The 18,544-nt window shown below is 40.1% G+C and overlaps 1 protein-coding gene across 6 annotated transcripts in view; it reads right to left on the reverse strand.

Moving 5' to 3' along the window:
• Positions 1 to 322: 322 nt before the first annotated feature.
• Rasal2 (RAS protein activator like 2) overlaps positions 323 to 18,544 on the reverse strand; it is a 281,212-nt gene continuing 262,990 nt past the window's right edge. For all 6 annotated transcript variants that reach the window (XM_031386087.1, XM_031386077.1, XM_031386114.1 and 3 more), the window contains 4 exons: positions 14,895 to 15,029; positions 12,716 to 12,918; positions 11,065 to 11,152; positions 323 to 6,223 (listed from right to left, as the gene is read on the reverse strand). In XM_031386087.1, the coding sequence (XP_031241947.1) occupies positions 6,059 to 6,223; positions 11,065 to 11,152; positions 12,716 to 12,918; positions 14,895 to 15,029 (591 nt within the window). In that variant the 3' untranslated portion in view covers positions 323 to 6,058. The remainder of the gene's footprint in view (positions 6,224 to 11,064; positions 11,153 to 12,715; positions 12,919 to 14,894; positions 15,030 to 18,544) is intronic.

Below are 18,544 nucleotides of genomic sequence, written 5' to 3' on the forward strand. Positions count from 1 at the left end.
TACAATGAGATGGGTAAGCTGAAGATAGCACAGCTTGAGAAATAAGACAACACTCCCTGAGCCAAACAAGAGAGATCCTGGGGGGTTATGAGAGGAGCACAGTGGCTTAGGCAAGCTGTAGGAAGCTTTCTTTCTACGGCATTACCACAGCACAGCACATGCCAGTGCCAGATATTTACCCTGTGCCTAAGTATTTCACCTGTGAGTTATCAAGTCTGAGACATGATGCTCCTAATGTAAAATGCCTCTTCAGAACAATATTACAGTGTTCGGAGTGCCTAAACACCCAGATGTATGCAGAAGATAGCAGCAACTCTTAGTCTGAAATGTTTAAAGTTAAAGTTTATTTGTATTTTTTGTAGGAATATCAATAAAAGACCTCAAACGTATCTATATCTGTACATGTACAAGAACCGTCAAAAATTATTCACAGAACAAAAATAAATCTTTTTTAGAACCCAGGTAATGAAATGCAGATATGGATCACATATGGAACAATCTAAGTGCTACAAAGCACAAAAATATGGCTTTAAAAATAAAATAACATCTTGGGTTTTGTTTTTTTTTTTTAAGGTGGATTTTGCTTTCTTCAAATAAAAAATAAATTATTTTGAATTATCTGTAAAATAGTCATGTGTATTAACACACTTTTATTAAGGCCCTGGAGATGAAAAGCAAAAACCAAATTTGGAAGCTAAGTTCCTCGCAGGTATGACCCAGGTAAAGAGTGCTGCTGTTCGCTTGAGTTGACCTACACAGCTAAGAAGGATCCACGTGCCAGCCAAACCCACCCCCTCTGCTGCCAAACCCACCTCTACTGCCTACTGTAGGATTCTCTTTGCAGGAGAGTGGGCACTGAGTTAACCAGCATTTAATCTGTTAATAAAGTGGAAACCAATAATGTTCCCTTGAGGGTTTGGAAATGACATATCCATGCTATTTATTTTATATACTTGCACCACACACAGAGGATAGAACCCCTAGAGCACAGCTGTGGAAATGTCACTGCACCAAGAGTTCAGTCTGGTTTTCAGTTCCAAGACTTTTTAGGGCATTTGATAAAAAATGACAGAGTACAAAATTAAAACTGTGCTGAAACAGGGGGTCAATTCTCTTGTCCTCTGCTTGCGTGGCTTTGCTGCACTCACTGCAGCTGGCTGGGCCGCTGCTCAAGCACCTGGGCATTAACTGCTGAGGGACCAAACTCCTTTCTGTACCCTGCTTTCAGACGGTGACAGTCAGTGGCTGCTCTAGACACTTTATGCTACTACCAACAATAGTTCTCAACCTATGCCAAACAGGGTTCAAGTCACTATAACTTATATATACATATAACACATATAGTACATTTCAAAGAGAATAGAATGTTATAAAATCTAAAAACCAACAAAACAAAAACAAAGCCTCAAGAAAGTCTGGGAATTACTGGTTTACAAAGTGTATTAACATTTTTTTTAAAGGAGTGCCCTAAGAGTGGTATTTCTGTAGGCATATTCCATGTTGTCTCAGGAGCTGCCTTTCCATATATATATATATATGTATATGCCTTTCCATGTATGTATGTATGCATATATATACACACACACACATATCCATGCGTCCTAGGAGGACCCAGGGGATGCCACTCCACTTGTTCCTTTGAACTTCTGAACAACAAATCATTGGATCATGTGTCTTCCTCAGGATCTTTCTGAAAAAAATTTATTCTCTCTCATGCAAATTTCACCACCCTTGTCCTTCCAAGGCTCAAGTGCTTTCCTAGACGGGTCAGTGACAGGAGAATGCTCTAGAAGAACTGATAACAATTATTTAAACATAAAATGGGCTTAATCATTACTTGCTTTAAGAAACACGTATGGCCAAGCAGTGGTAGCACACACCTTTAAAGCCCAGGACTCTGGAGGCAGAAGCAGGTAGAACTCTTGAGTTCAAGGCCAGCCTGGTCTACAGAATAGTTCCAGAATAGACAGGGCTATGAAGAGAAATCCTGTCTCAACAAACAAACAAACAAACAAACGTCCTTTAAATTAATAATAATAATAATAAAAATAAAATAATAATAATTTAAAAAGGTATGGCAGGTATGGGGTAGGAAGGTGACTTGTACTGCTGAGGCAAGCAGGAGAGTTCAAGTTACTGACTAGAAAGAGTCAAGGGCTATAGAGCAGAATGTCCCTTGAACTTGCTTCATGTGTAGCAGAAGACAGCCCCGAAAGGTGCTGAGAATGAAGTACAGCTGTGAGATGGGCGCGAGAGTTGCTGAACTGGCCAGTGACATGGCTAGTCTGTGGTGCAGCCTGGGGCTCCTTCTATTGAATGAGAAGACTAGGGAATTCCTGAGGAGGAATTCCGCTGCTTCCGCTAGGTCAATCCCCCAACAGGCCTCAGGCACTGTACCCCGAGGAAGCAGAACTAAATCTGGACAGAAGCAGAGTGAACTAATGCAAGCCCACTTGATGGCACTGTCTTCTGGAACTTCAAATAAAGCCCTGCTCCCAAAGAGCTGTACTCATGGACACAGCCTCCGGGAGCCAGGGCTCTGGAGACGCGCCAACCCACGTAAAAGCCGCTGGTAGACTGCTTATGAAGTCATGCTCAGTCCCAGTGCACACAATGTTCACTTCATCTTAGAAACGCTCATGCTTTCTTCACTGTCAGACTCCACAGCAGAGGAAAGAAGGAGGCAGTGAGAGCACATGGTATTAAGTGAAAACACAAGAAGAGCTACAGTAGCATAATGGCCTCATTTTGCATTCTGAGAAAGAATGCCCCAGACCCACAGCGCACAGGGGACAGACGCTGAAGTAATGCTAGTCTCATGAAAATGTGACTTTCTGCTGTTCTGAGATCTTGCCTCCGGTGACACAGGGGGACCAAGAGCCCCTTTTCTGGTCCTATGAAACTGTCCTTGGGCATAAAATGGATAAAAGCCCCATAAGGCCTTCACCTGCATCCAAATCCAGACCCCACCTAAGCCTGCTCTCGTCTCACCCCACGTGGTGATGATATGTTGACAAGCACAGGGATTGTAAGACCCGTCAGCTTTTTGTTTTGTTTTGTTTTTTGGTTTTTCGAGACAGGGTTTCTCTGTGTAACCCTGGCTGTCCTGGAACTCACTCAACCCATCAGCTTTTTAAAAATCACACATTTCCTCCTAGCAAAGCAAAACGATTTTTGTTCAGGATAAAGAAACCTACTTAGGGCAAAGAAATGCCATAGAAAACGCCTGCTGCTCCCTCCTATACTCAAACAATTCCAAAATAAACGTTATAGGATTGCAACATTCTCTAAAGAAATACTCAGAAAACATTTTGTTATCATTTATGAGACAAGGTCTTAAGTAGCTTAGGTAGGCCAGGAAACTTCTACGGCAGAGGATGACCTGGAAGCTCCTAGTCCTCCTGTTCCTATCCCTAAAGTGCTGGGACTGCAGGCCTGTGTGCCACCATCCCAATTCATGCCATGCTGGTGTTTGAACTTAGGGACTCTGGTATGCTAGGCTGGCACTCTGCCAACTGAGTTACATCCCAGCTCAGAATATTTCTGATAGGCTAAAAATATGAGTAGGCTCAAAGGATAATCAAAGATTTAATAACTGGCAACAATGCTGAACTTTTGACCCCTTATGACTTATTTTACTTTTTCTCTTCATTCATGGTAACATTACAGGAACTCGGAATATGTTTTGGACATTCAATCTTGTAATGCAGACAGGCTAAGAAGATCCCACAATGTTAAGAGTCAAACTGCATTCATCAATACACCTATTTGACCAGTTCTCTGTAATCTATAACCTGCACTTGATCTTCCCAACCTCAAAGCAAGACATTAACCACATTATATACTTCGGGCCACCAACACTAATATTTGACTAGGTTTTGTGTGGCAGTACTGAAGGATTTTGAAGAATGAAGGAAACACTGCTAGGCTACAAACATGAAAAGATCTATGTTTAACCCTCACTCACTCAATACAGGGCATTACTGCAGAATCAATAACCTTCTCTCTTAGGAAGTAATTTTAACCACACTGTGACCTCAGCTTGGAGGGAAGAGATAAGAGGTAAAAGAACTGCTGAGGGTCTGCAGAAGGCTCAAGTGGGTGTGGAGCCTGAAGGTCTAAGCAGAGTGGCATGCCTCTGCTTTCAAGAGTTATGAAGAAACCCTGTCAAAGGCTGCAGGCTGAGGGCTCTGGGGAGGTGGCTGAAGTACAAGGTCAGACCCAAAGGTCAACTGAGGAGCAAGTGAGACTTGGAATGCACATCTGGGACTGAGGGAGAAGGAGGCCTTGTTATCTATGCCTGGGCTTCAAATAGGAGGGAATTACACATGTTCTCTTGTTTCCTTATAAGTTTTCTGCTATGTAGAAACACATACTCCATGCATATGGCTCTGTTATGTCTCCCCCCTCGTCCCTTACTTAAAAAAATTCTTAAAGTTTATAACTTAAAAAACATAACATTAACTTATTTGAGAAATGCTGTTTTTTTCCATTGTAAAACTGTGTAGATCTTGCTTAAAGAGATTCAAGACCCTTTTAAACATTTATCTCTGTATATCTGACAGCACAGAAGATATGAACAATTTTGATGTGCACATTGTATGTATATATGCATAAATCTATGTATATATATATATTTATATATATATGATATTTGCTTAACCTGCAGCTAACTTTCCAAAGCTCTGTAATCAAGCCTGCATTCCAGATGACACGTCACACTCTGGAGAAAAACATGGATTTTCTGTCCTATATTTAAGCCATTAATGATAAGCTGGGTCATTCCTGCTGAGTCTACCATGAGTGTGGAATGACAAGGAGAATGTGCCGTCCTCACACTTTGGTTTTCTCTAGCAAGATTAATCATCATTTTTAAGGGATATGTCTCAGTCTTAGCTTCCCAAATTTTATGGAGAGGATAAATAGAAAGAGGAAGCAATTCAAATGTTAAAAGTGGTGACAGAATTACCCTGCCCACAGATTTGCTAATCTAGTGGATAAAACCTTTATCCTAAGGAAAAATACAACTGACAAATAGGAAAAAAAGCTTTTAGTGGGATATTCAGAGCTTCCTGCTCTGTTGTATAGTTAGCCCTTTTCTGTGTGGAAAAAAGGGTGTTTATTCAGATGGCTTATGAGTGGTATACTTGAATGGCCACTCTCCAGGGGAGAGTAAGTCTTGTTGGTGCTAACCTCTCCCAGCATGGGAAGGAAAGGGCAGTGGACAAGTGAACATGAAGACAGTAGATAGAGGCATGGTATTTATAGTTCTGTCAACTCTAAAGAGCAGTTAAAAAAAAGCTGGAGTAAAATCAAAAAGCCCCACATCTAAAACAGAAAATGTCCGTTATAGATGGAGGAAATAAACACTGACAGGAGTTCAAGAGAAACCATTACTAGTCTAGTTTTGGTACAGTCAAGCACTTTTATCTGTGTTCTCTCAAACGGTGGCTCTCCAAAGCAGGTTACAGTCTGACAGAAGCATCTTGGTTGATCAGTGGCATGAATCACTGTTTTGTACAGATCTTGGTATTTTTATGTTTTCCTAATGGTAAGGACTAGGATGGGGCTTTTAAACTGGCAGATGAATCCCTGAAAAAAATCCATTCTGACAAGGTCCTATTGCACTCCATGTGCTCCTATCTAATACATAGACTCTACCTAGTGAACCAATAGGCTCATTTCTCACTCACACTTGGCTCCTACTTTTCCTCCACTAACAACTGCAGTGCTTTCAATAAGAGAAAAACAATAATAAAATAGTAATAATTAAAAAGGTAATCTATATTATTAACTTCCTTTTGGTATATTACAGTGGTATTTCTGTACATGGCCCAGAACTAAGTTCCCTATGTACATAGAGACACTGGGGAAAAGCATCGAACTTGAAGTCTTTGCTTTAAGCCCTGAAAGACAAGGTTTCTTTCTTCTTTTAAGAGTTTCTAACCACACTGCCATTTGAAGCAACATTCTGTAAACCTGGAGGGTTAAAGGGCTGGGGTAGGAGAGCTGGGCAACTTCCTTCTGCCTCCTCCCACAGTCTGTATCACCAAGGCCATCAGCAGCTGCTATTTTTGAATTCACCATTCTCCGTGATGGAAAGCTTGGTGGGGTTGGTGGGAGAGATGCCATTGCGGACCTGCATGCTGTACCGCTCCTTCACTTGCGTCAGCGCACTCATCAGTCTTGTGTTGGCTGAATCCAGGGACACGATCCGCTTTTCCTACAACACACCAATCATGGCTTTATTCAGGCTGCATGGAGGAAGCCACTTTCTTTACTGAATGAATAGTCCAGTACTTTCTGTCATAGCATGGTGCTCCCCAAACAAATGGAACGTCTCTGCCTCTTTCTGCACATTGGTTAGGCTCAGCAACCCCTCCCCTTAATCTCTTTGTTATTCATTTCTGCATAACAGGACTTCTTACCAACAACACTCTTGGCATTACTAGGCTTACAATGAAGTTGAGGCTGTCTATGAAAATGACACCATGAGTCAAGCTGCCTTATGTAGTAAGTGCTTTTGTCAAACCTGAAACATGGAAATTAGGTGGCAAAGAAAGAAGCACCAGAGGTTTCATTTCCCAGAAGAGAAGTGCACGTGATCCATGGATTCACCACCCAAAGAAGGCAGAACAGTCACATCCGGAAAGAACTAACATTGTGCTCAAAATTAAAACAATGCATGGTGGCAGTCTAGAGTCACCAACAAGGTGAGGATGCAAGAGCAAGAGGTAAGAGCAGCCAGAAGCTCAGACCAAGGAGTTGTTTGAATACGGGGAGGGAGATGTGGCTGGAAGGGATGCTATAAACATAACACATGAGAACAGACAGAGAACATAGGCTCCTAGACCCATTCCAGCTCAGTTACTCCAGGAAAGCTGCCCAGTAAGGGGCACACTTTCATTTTACTCTTGGATTTTAAAATAAAATAAAACAAAACAAAGCAATGCTTTAGAGATAATATTTTGGAACTATGGGTTGTTGAATTTTCACATATCCACCAGAGAAAGGGGATGGATAGACCCTCACTCCCAAATGTTTTACAGTAGGATAAAACATTATCAGGCTCACAACAATTAGGAGACTTTCACCTTTATATCCTAGGACTTTCCCAACAAACATGAATTACTTGTTTTTCAGAAAATAAAGACAGAGAAAGACAATCTTGTTCTATCCTCAGGAATTGAAAAGGAAATAGCCCACGAGGATCAACCCTAATACAAGCGAAGCTCTCTTTTCCCTCAGTTTACCCAGGAAGACACGTGACAAGGTTCAGAGAGCGGAAAGAGGGCTGACTTGCTGCTGCTCCTGCTCTGAAAGCAGAGGCTACATGGGGTTGGGGACCTGGTACTACTCAGCTGGAACATGAGCTGCCAAGAGCAAGCTTGGTAACATTCAGGGGGCTGGGGTGGTGGTGGTGGTGGTGGTGAGGGAGTCTGGGTGAAGCCATAGGTGACTACAGACAGCATCAAGCAATGTTTGCTTTTATCTCTCTCTCACTTTGTTGCAAACAGGAAGTTGTCTCTAAGGCAGCAGGGGTTGGTGGCCTCAGTTTAAATGTTTGCAAAAACAAACAACCCAACTATTGCTATTATTATTCCTTTAAATAATTCCCATTCTCTGGTGCAAAACTCAGGTGGTAAGACATACAGAATCAGTATTATTAACTATCTACTTACTATATAAGGTGGTTTTTTTTTTTTTTTTTTTTTGATGTGACTTGTGGCTAGGAGGTGGTGGACACACACACCTTTAATCTCAACACTCAAGAAGCAGAGGTAGGTGGATCTCTGTGAGTTCGAGGCTAGCCTGGTCTACAGACTGAGTTCCAGGACAGCCATGGCTTCACAGAAAAAACCCTGTCTTAAAAAAACCAAAAACCAAAAACCCAAAAAGAAAAAAGAAAAAAGAAAGATGACTTGTTCTAAGAACAGGAAAAAGTCAAAGACAGATTTGTATGCTTTTAAAAAAATAGTAATTACTTAAAAATTATAGGTAGTGGAATTTCCTGGGAGAACAAATACAGGTCTTTTCAAAGACAGTAAGTAAGGATAGGCTAAAAATTAAGAGGTGGACTCCAAATATAATTTCCCTCTTCACAGTACGTAATCACTCCTAAGTGGAATAAATGGTATTTAAATTTTTAAATAAATATTTGTTTCATTTTTGTCAGTATCAAATCTCTTGTGTATTATATAAATAAAAAGTTGCACCATAACTGTTAATTTTTTAGAGTAGGCAGGAAAGTTACTTCAGTATTGGGACAAATGATGAGGCCCCAATAATCAAGGAAACCACCATTCTTGGGGTTCATAAAAAATCAAGCATTCACAAAAACCAAACAAGACAATCCCCAGCTCCTTTAAAAAGGTTTAGTAATAAAGGGTCAAAAAAGGACCTGAGAAGGATTGCGATTATATATTACCCGCAAACAGCTGATATCAGACAACTTCACCTACTAGATATCTGAACGTTCCTAAGCAGAGAAACTCCCTTTGTAGTTTTCCCTACTGCCAACTTTCAAAATGAAACAGAAATTAATGGGATAAAAATACCACCCCCCCAAACTAAAAGCAACCTCAAACAGGAAACTAAGGCTCAGCTGGCTTAGAATCATTGATTCTGCCTGGATTAGAACGCACAGCAATCTAACATTCCTGACAGGTAGGACTTAACACGGAGTGCCCGGAGCTGGAATGTGTAGGAGGCCAGTGCACTGGCCAGGGCTGGGTACTGCTCAGCTAGAGAACGGACAGGGTTTACTTGCCTGTTTGAATAATCTCATTTCCATTTATGACCTGTAATTTAACACAGTGGAGATATCACTTGCAATAGTAACTAGGCAGCTGCCTTGTTTCTCATAGGAAGAAGCCCCTCTCTGTTCTCCATCTAGTCACAGGAGTGAAAGGTGCCACACTTCATATAAAGAGTCTTTGGTGCCATCACTGTGACCCCAGTGAGCTGTGAGGTTCAGGACTGGTGATTCTGCCACTTATCCGTTTGCAGTTCTGCTAGGAAAGGCCTGACGTGTGCCTGTGCCTTGCAACATGAACTTACTTGAGGAGAGGGAGAAGCTGAACTCTCGACAAGGAGCAGGGGCTATGGAGAGAGATGAAAACCACTCCTGGGTACCTGAGTGTTTGTGTTCTGACAAATGATGGAATTAATCCTAGCACAAAGAAAGCATCTGCTTCCATTTTAGAAATACTTTTTACTATTATTGGTCCAGTCTGAGTATTCTTTATGGATCTATATTAACTCTCACAGAGGGATTTATACTATAATAAAGCCTACGCTTGAGTGGGAAGCATATCACATGCAATCAAACTCAGAATGTTGAGAGTGGTCTTCATGGTTGTGTAGTCAAGTAAGAGCACTGGTTTATGGAAGGTGCCTTGGTTCAATGGAAGTAATCCAGAGAACCAAGCCACTGGAAAACCAAACTGCCATCAGCCAGACCATAAACCTGCCTGGCTGAGCTCTGAGGATACCATTGTTTCCACCTCTGAGAGCTTCTGACTCCTGGTCAATCAAATTCCCTTCTTGGATTCCACCTTTATTGACCACTTTCTGTTTAATACTTAAGATCAAAACCGGAGACAGGTGAAGTAGAAACTCCCTAGAAACTAGTGATGGAGCTGTCCTGTCAGCCAGCATACAGAGCCATGTTGTGTTGCTGGCAAGTTCTCTCTGCTTAAGACTAACTGCATTAAAATTGGCTGAAATCTGCTCTGTTTCATCACTAAGATCTCTCTGTGTGGTTATTAATAAGGCTCACATGGCTTCACATTGTTATACTGAGAATTCAAAGGGGACACTTTTCAGCACTAGTTTTCTTAAGGAAATCACCATCTTTATCTATACTGTTTCTCTTAAGCTTAAGGAGTGATTTTTTTTTTTTTAAATGATAATACGGCAATATGGCCTTGTTTCTACTATTTTTCCTAGCTTACCTTGGGAATACCTAAAAGGAATAAAAGAGTAAGAAGGGCAAGTAAGATAATCATAGCATATATCTCTCTGGCTCAAAAGAGGTCAAAAGATCCAGAATTTGGGTCTAAACCATTTTGGGGGCCACGTGTGTAAAAAAGCATCACAACTCACAACTAGCTTCTAAGTCTAGTGAGCTTTATGACAGATGAAGCCTGGGAAGCGTTCTTCTACAGCTATGCTCCCTGTTTGAAAAGTAAACCCACTTTACACTGAGCTCATAAGGAAACTTGCTTGCTGAAGGGCATGTGTAAGAATACTAGGAGTCCTAATAGATAAACTCAGCTAGTTATCCCCAGAGATATGGTTAGATAGACCACTATCAAAGCTGTAATTGCCTTTTGCAACTTATTTTCATATAAGAAATAAATTACAGTGAAATAAACTACAGTGATAAAGCAACAAGGAATTGGAAATATTTCATACATACTAGATTTTGCTCTGATCACTGGTGTGTGTCCTTGGGAAGGGCTGGCTCTTGGACACCATCATACTACTAGGTGTAAGCTATCATCAACAGAAACCTAGGTTCTAATTTTATCAATATTTCTAAAACAAAGTTTTATCTAGAGGTTCTCTGAGCACAGCACCAACAAAGAAGGGCAGCCAAGCACATTCCAAGCGGCAATGGCAAACCCTGAACCAAAAGAATAACAAGGAGAGCTGTCTCCTACAACCATGTTTCTCCTCTCCAATCCCTTTGCTGTGACTAAGTGTTGATGGCAGTGGATGTGACTGACACAGTAAAGCAATGGTTCGTGGAGGTCACAGCCCAGATACATGCAGTATACTTTTCCACAGTTACCTTCTTAGAGAATGTCCTCCTTCCTCAAGGAAGAAAGCCAACTCCATCATATCAAACAACTACACTAAATGCACAGGACCTTACACACTAATATTAATGCTATATCAATATGGAGGTCATAGGGAAACTCATCTGATATTCAAAGGATAATGCCAAAAACCTTCCAGTATCTTGTTTTCTACTGATTTGTCATTTGCAAGGATGGGAAGTCAGAAAGTAAAAGCCATTAAAACAAGTGTTTTCAACTAAGTTCAGGGCCTGCTTACCTGTGCATCAATTATTTTCTGCTTTGCATCAATAACTGCTTGCATCTCAGCATGATCCTTCTTTAATTCCTCTTCCACAGCCATTAGCCTAGAATGTGGTAGGAAGAAGGTATTGATATTTTCAAAGACAGGCCTAGGCAACACAGAGAATAAGAAACTTAAAACTTCTGTTTCCCAACAGAAGATCTCTTTTATTGTAATAATCTTTCTTTCCTTCCTTCCTTCCTTCCTTCCTTCCTTCCTTCCTTCTTTCTTTCTTTTTCTTTCTTTCTGTTTTGGTTTTTCGAGACAGGGTTTCTCTGTATAGCCTTGGCTGTCCTGGAACTCACTCTGTAGACCAGGCTGGTCTCGAACTCAGAAACCCGCCTGCCTCTGCCTCCCAAGTGCTGGGATTAAAGGCATGTGCCACCACTGCCTGGTAATACTCTTTTCTTTCTCCTCCTCTCCTATCTGCCCTTGAAAGGGCATCTTAACTTGAGTCTTTTACCTGTGGCTGGGTCCATAACATTACATTTTCTTAGGAAGAATATTCTAGTAATCGTCTTCTTCCTATTAGATGTCTCCCTTAGCAACATCTTAAAATAGCAAATGAACAAAGCCAACAAAACAAAAAAAGGCTATCTACTTTTTAAATTATTTATTATTGATAGAGTATCTCAGATGGCTCAGACTAGCCTTAAGCTTGCTATGAAACTGATGCTGGTTTTAAACTCCTGGCACTCCTCTCTCTACCTCCTGAATGCTGGAGTTAGTATGTGGAAGCACCACCATGCCTGGCTGCAAACCATCTACTCTTCCTCTTGAGTTATATTGTAGTTACTATCCCGTCTCCCTTCTCCCTTGACAGCAATGTTTCCTACAGGGCATTCTAGTAGATTTTGTTTCCTCCTCACATCTCAATTCACTTATGCAGAATTCCTCAGTTCTAGTCCTGTGTCTCTCAGTACGAGGTCTCTTATTTCCAAGCTACTTGAATAGCAACCCTTTTTATGTTCTCTTACTTTGCCCATAGCATGTGGCATTATCAAAGCTAGTGGTTATGAGTCTGAAGTCTGATGCCTGGCTCCAATCCTAGGTCTCCACTGACTATGTTACTTTGGGTATGCAAGTGTTGACAATTTTTCTATCTGTAAATAAGTGATAATGATATCTGGTTCAGAGAGTAGATAAGATAAAACAAAGTACTGTTTACAAAGTGATTAGAAAAGTACTTGGCCCATAGTGAGTTCTCTGCAAGTACAGTTAAATGGAATTCTCCTCTGCTTTCCTCTTTTGGCATTTATGGCACTCTTTGGTCTGGCCCTAAAGACATCCAGTGAGACTGCTTTGTTTTTGTATTTGTCTCGGGAAAACTGAGTTAAATCTTAGATATTGAAAACCCAATCTTCATCTAAAACTTCAGTAAATTCCTAGTTTCCCCTTCTTTTTTCCTCTAATATTGTTATAATTAAAGAAAAAAAGTCCTACTTTATCTTCATAATAAGTATGCCAGATCTCATCTGGGATCTGAGAGACACAGTTATTACATTTGTACCGAGTACTACAAAATATATTTATAGACATAGATGGAACCATTTTTCCAAGTATTTGGATCATTTTCCCACTCTTTGTACCTAACTAGAACCAATTACATAGCAGGTGGGCTTCTAACCTGCTGATGATGCTTTTCATCTGGCTGTCCTTTTCCTCCTGCTGTCTGCGCAGCCGCTCCTCGCTGTCCTCCAGCCGGGCCTTGTACTCCAATAGCAGCTTCTGCATCTGCTGCTCCTGCACCAGCAGCCGGCGCTCATATTCCTCCAGCCGCCGGCTGGACACTCGCAGGCGCTCCTTCAGTTTGCTAATTTCTTGTTCATACTGGCAAAAGGGGAAATGCATGAATGACAGGAATCATATTGGCTTTGGAAGTTACTAGCCAGAGAACCCCAGGTGACATGGTGGATGCTGCCTGACCTGCCATGCCCTCGTGACTACCCGGCTTATTTAAACGTGTTAGCTGGCATAACTGTTAAGGAAGCATTGTCATGTTTAAGGTTACATTTTAAATCTTAACTTGTTATTATGAATTCTACAGATTTATGTACTTTTCTTCACACTAAACCACCAGTTGTGGCAAGCCACGTCCAATCTGTAATGGTATTGAGTGGAAAGGAGAAAGAAGAAGAAAGTGATTAAAGAGTTAGAAGCCTGACAATTGACTTAAGCTAAAAGCTAGCTGTCCACAGAGAAAGGCTGACATTTTATCACTTGTGCTGCAGGATTTCTGACACTAGTCTTTACTCCACCAGAACTGACCCTTTGGACAACTGAGAGTAAAGCAACATTTCTGTTAAGCCATTAAATCAATTAATTCAACTTCATAACAGAATTGGCCATTACTGCTTTCCCCTTAATTATAAGAGTGTGAAATATTCAGGTCATAAGCACTGACAAGTGCCTGCCTCTTCTCGAGGAGGACTTAATCTTGTCTCTTGCTCTATTTCCATGATGTGGCATCATCAGCCTGACCTGGTACCACCTGCTGGAATCCACACACGTTTTCACTAGCCTTCTACAAATTCTGTAATTCAGCTGCTTACTCGGCCCTTTATGTACTAGCTCCTGTGGATGGGATTGGTAGTGCAATTAATTGAAAGTCAAACTGTGGGCTAGAGTGATGGCTCAGCAGTTAAGAGCATTGACTTCTCTTCCAAAGGTCCTGAGTTCAATTCCCAGCAACCACATGGTGGCTCATAACCATCTGTAATTGATCCAATGCCCTCTTCTAGTGTGTTTGAAGACAGCTATAGTGTATTCATAAAAATAAATAAATCTTAAAAAAAAAGATCGCTTGATGCTTTAAAAAAAAAAGTACAACTGTTCAGGCAAGGTGGGAATGAGATTCTTCATGGATGAGCTACTTATTATAGTCACTAGTAAAGTGATGATACATATGTATGGAGTTTTATAAAATATAACTTACAACACCATCTTATTAATTGGTGAAAAAAACCTAGGTACTGCTTATCCACTTCTCTGCTCTAAAATTTTCTGGCTAATGTAAAAAACCGAAGCCGAAAGCCTTAGGACAGCTCTGAAGGTTGGGCTGCATTATTAGGCACATTTGATAATTTTCTAACAACAACAACAAAAAAAGGTTAATTTCTGATGGTCAATTAAATGTTAACGTTATGGCTTAATTTTTTCCAGGTCTGTTTTTCTTTAAAATAGTACCCTTAGCTCCAGGGGGTAGAGGACAGAAGACTGTGAATTTGAGGCCAGTATGGAGGTATGTATAAGATCCTGTCTCAGAAAACCAACCAACCAACCAACCAACCAACCAACCAACCAACCAACCAACCCACCCACCCACCCACCCACCCACCTACCTACCCATATACCCTCCAAAATACTATATGAAATCCCTCAAGCAACAGATATCATTTAATTATCTGTACAACTAATTTGTCTTTATTCACAAAATTTAAAAACTCCAATAGAACTAAAATATAAATTGATTGTTCCCAAGATATAGATTGTCTAGTCCTAACGTAATTGTGAACTTGAAGACCTGAGTCTATAGAAACAGCATTCATCTAAAATGATTAGAAACAAGTGTCAGAGTGCCTTTTAAATTAAAGCAATATGATTAAAAATTGTTCTCCCCCCCCCCCCCCCAGCACAGCGGAGATACCACTGGCCTGCACAGATGGGATGGTGGTCTGCATGAGAAGCAGAGACAACAGCCTGGTTTACACAGAGTCCCAGGCCAGAGGTTTTTTGTTTTTTTAATTAATTAATTATTTTTAAAAATCACCTATACCAGTTGTCAACAAAGAAAAATTAGGTTCTACCTTTTCAGCATGCTTGGCTTCATCTTGATTTTGTTCAGTTTCTTCCACATCCTCTTCATATTGTCCATTGTTCAGAACCCAGGCCGCTGTCCTTTCTACTGGGGACATTGTGGCAGAGTCCACAGGTGATTGAACCTATGTTAGAGACTTTTATTACCATTTCCTAAAGCACTAGTTATATTTCATAAAGACAATTACATAACTGTGATCACTCTTAATAAATGCTTTTAGTTTTAGGTAATAATCTATCAATGCCAGAGCCAGAGAACACATATTTATATAAGGACAAACCACTCTGAATTCACATATATAACTTCTAAGAACCATTCTTTTTTTTCTTATAAAGAAATCCTTAACTAAATTGATCAGCCAAACAAATGTTTTAGCTATGATGTTAACCTGCTGCAGTTATGACAGAACAAATAGACAAGTTGCATGTTCGGGTGCTGGGATGTCTGTGGAAACAGACATTCATGGATTAAACAATTGGCCGATGCTAAGCAAGCTCACAGAATGTCAATACTGAGCTTTTATAGTAAGCATTTAGAGAAAGAGAAGAAGTGATATTTATTACTTTTCTAGAACACTGAGTTCCTGGTGTGTTAGGACCATTCGAGAGCCTGTGCTTTGCTTAGCTGTATTAGACAGGGAACCTAGAGCTTTGTATATGCCCTAGGCCAATGTCCTACCACTAAACTATGTCCTCAGCACTATATAAGAAAGTTCGTGAAGAACCTAGATCAAACTATGAGTTCGTCCAATAGTCTAAGCCTCAAAAGCATGTTTCGATCTAGATAGGATAGCAAGATAAATGGCCGTTCTTAATACAGGTATATAGTGTTAGAAAATTCTAGTCTTGAGAAACAACTCTGCCACTTAGCATTTAAAAGACTCTCTATGTAATCTCTTAAAGTCTACTTCCTCATCTATTGGATGAAGCTGTCACCACTATCACCATTCCATGACCTACCTGGATATCTCACAGGGAGTTTTGAGGGTTGTAAGACACTATATGTGAAAGTTCTTTGGTAACTTAAGAGTGTTAGTTTCTAGGCTTCCAGAGACAGGAAGCAAATGTGCATGTTCTATGTGTGTGTGTGAGGGTGAAGGAAGATGGGGAGGAATGTGTGTGAGAGCAGGAGTGAGAAAAGTTTGTATATTTGCTAACTTTTAATGATTAAAATGGATTTATATTTTGAGGAACAACTCTAAATTTCATAATTGAAGAAAACTTTCTCTCCAATGCCTAGCTATGGACTTTAAGAACTTTTTGTTTTGTTTTGTTTTTTGTTTTTTCAAGACAGGGTTCTCTATGTATCCCTAGCCAGAGTGAGTCCTGGAACTCACTCTGTAGACCAGGCTGGCCTCGAACTCAGAAATTTACCTGCCTCTGCCTCCCAAGTGCTGGGATTAAAGGCGTGCGCCGCCACCACCACCCGGCCTTTAAGAATCTTTATACTGCTCTAGAGTTTAACTCAGTTATACTCTTAAGGAGATTTTGATGACTATGAGGGTTAGAAGGTAAGATGAAAAGCCTGTCTGCAGAGAGCTCAGAGATGCACTGCAAGACACTTTCTAAATACACACAGGACTAATACAGGCTCTCACGAATGGCTTTATGCCTGAGGAAGGATGAAGTTTACATAAGTAGACACACACACACACACACACACACACACACACGAATGTAGAAATTCCTTCTCTAAAGTCACCTTTTACATTTGTATGTTTTAATCTTAAACTTTAGTACCCTTTGTACTTAAAATTCTTATACCTTATTTGTGTCAGCGTTTGCTCTATCTTATCATTAATATTTATCTACCTTAAATGTAACTTTTCATAGTTAGCTAAGTCCTTATGTTTTATGTTTTATGTCCTAAGTCCTTATGCTACACAATGTCAGTAGACCCATGAATTTGATACTATGTAATTACATTATATATTCAGATATTAAGTTATACTTTTTAAATGTGTCATTTATATGACTGAGTAAATACCTCTATAAACTTAATTTTAAATATACTTTGGGAACCCTGGCCTAAAGAATACACTGTCATCTACAAAAGGAAAGAAGTATTCATATAAAAAGTTATGATAACTTGGCATGGTGCCATATGCTTCTAATCCCGGTACTGGTGAGGCAGAGGTAGGCATCTCTGTGAATTTGAGGATGGCCTTGACTACGTAGTGAATTCTAGGACAGCCAGGATTATACAGAGAGACCCTGTCATAAAAAAACAAGTTACAAGACAAACAAGACAGAAAGTGAGAACACTTCATAAATTGCAAGTAGTTTATACAAAAATACATGTGTAGTTCTCTGCCTGCCAGATGTGAAAGCAAAGTGCAATCAGCTCTTTCTGTACTGACTGAGAGAAAGGGAAACACTGGGTTTAATTTTCTGCTATGAAACAAAAAAGTGTAGCACAGAATCTCAAAGATGAATAGATTATCAATACTTAAAGCAACAAGTGGCCCTTTAGTTTTACAACCATATGACTTTAGCACAGGTAGAGCATACAGAAGCTGCTTGGCTAGGACTTTGTAGTCAACAGCAGTTTGAGATGAAGTAACTATCTGAACTAATAACTCACTATTAAGAACATATTACTTAAGGCAGCTACCCAATAGCTTCCTGCTTTCAATGTTTAATAAGATTATTACTTGAGTAAATGTTCTTTACCTGTCATTTGTTAGGGATAACTTCATTATCTTTAGAGCTCCTTGGTTCTAAACTAATGGTGTGCCTAAGAACATACAAAGGAAGAAGATCTCGGCTTGAAAAACATATTAAAAACAACATGGGTGATGTCGGTTTGGAATGCTAATGAGAAGATTTTAAAGCAAGGGTTGCTTTGCACTAGCGCTGACGGTGATGCTGCTGTATCTTTAGGAGGACTAATGGAACACCCACTAAACTGTGGCAGATTGTGGAATGGACTAGACATTTCAACTCTCTTCCTAGTTTTGTGGATGAATCTTACTCTCAGGTAAGCTGTTAAAAAAAAGATATATAAAATTGACCAGATGGTCACATCAGCTTTACTCCTTCTGTTTATGTCACAGCCTTTAAAAAGTGAGGAAATTATAAGTAGTTACTATACTAGAATAGGAGAAAATAAAGGTAAAAACTATTAGAATATGTATATGAAAAATCTGTCTTTTATAGTTTTTCTTTTTAAAGAAATATTTGTTTATTTACTATGTATGCATGTTTGCCTTTGTGAGTTTGTGTGTAACACATGTATGCAGGAGCTCTCAGGAGGCCATAAGAGAGGGAGCATTACAGGCTGTGTGAGCTGCCAGAAAGTGCTGAGAGCCCATGCTAGGTCCTCTGCAAGAGTGGCAGTAAGTGTTCTTAAGCACTGAGCTATTTTTATTTAGGTTTTTGTTTTTGGTCTCACATGTGATGGTCCTCTCAATTACATCACCAAACTAACAGTCCCGTATCATACGATCCTTCTGACAACAGCTGACTAATTCAATGTACAAGAAATGCTCAATGTGATTTTTAAATTAACACTGAGTTCTCCTCAGAATTCACTGATTAAAAATACACTGTGTAGAGAAGGGCACTGTTCTTCCTTTAGTTATCTGGAAGAACATCAAAGGCTTTTCATTAACAATCATCCCGTCTCCTTTTTATAAGC

The sequence above is a fragment of the Mastomys coucha genome, unplaced genomic scaffold, assembly GCF_008632895.1.
Source record: "Mastomys coucha isolate ucsf_1 unplaced genomic scaffold, UCSF_Mcou_1 pScaffold1, whole genome shotgun sequence".
Lineage (NCBI taxonomy): Eukaryota > Metazoa > Chordata > Mammalia > Rodentia > Muridae > Mastomys > Mastomys coucha.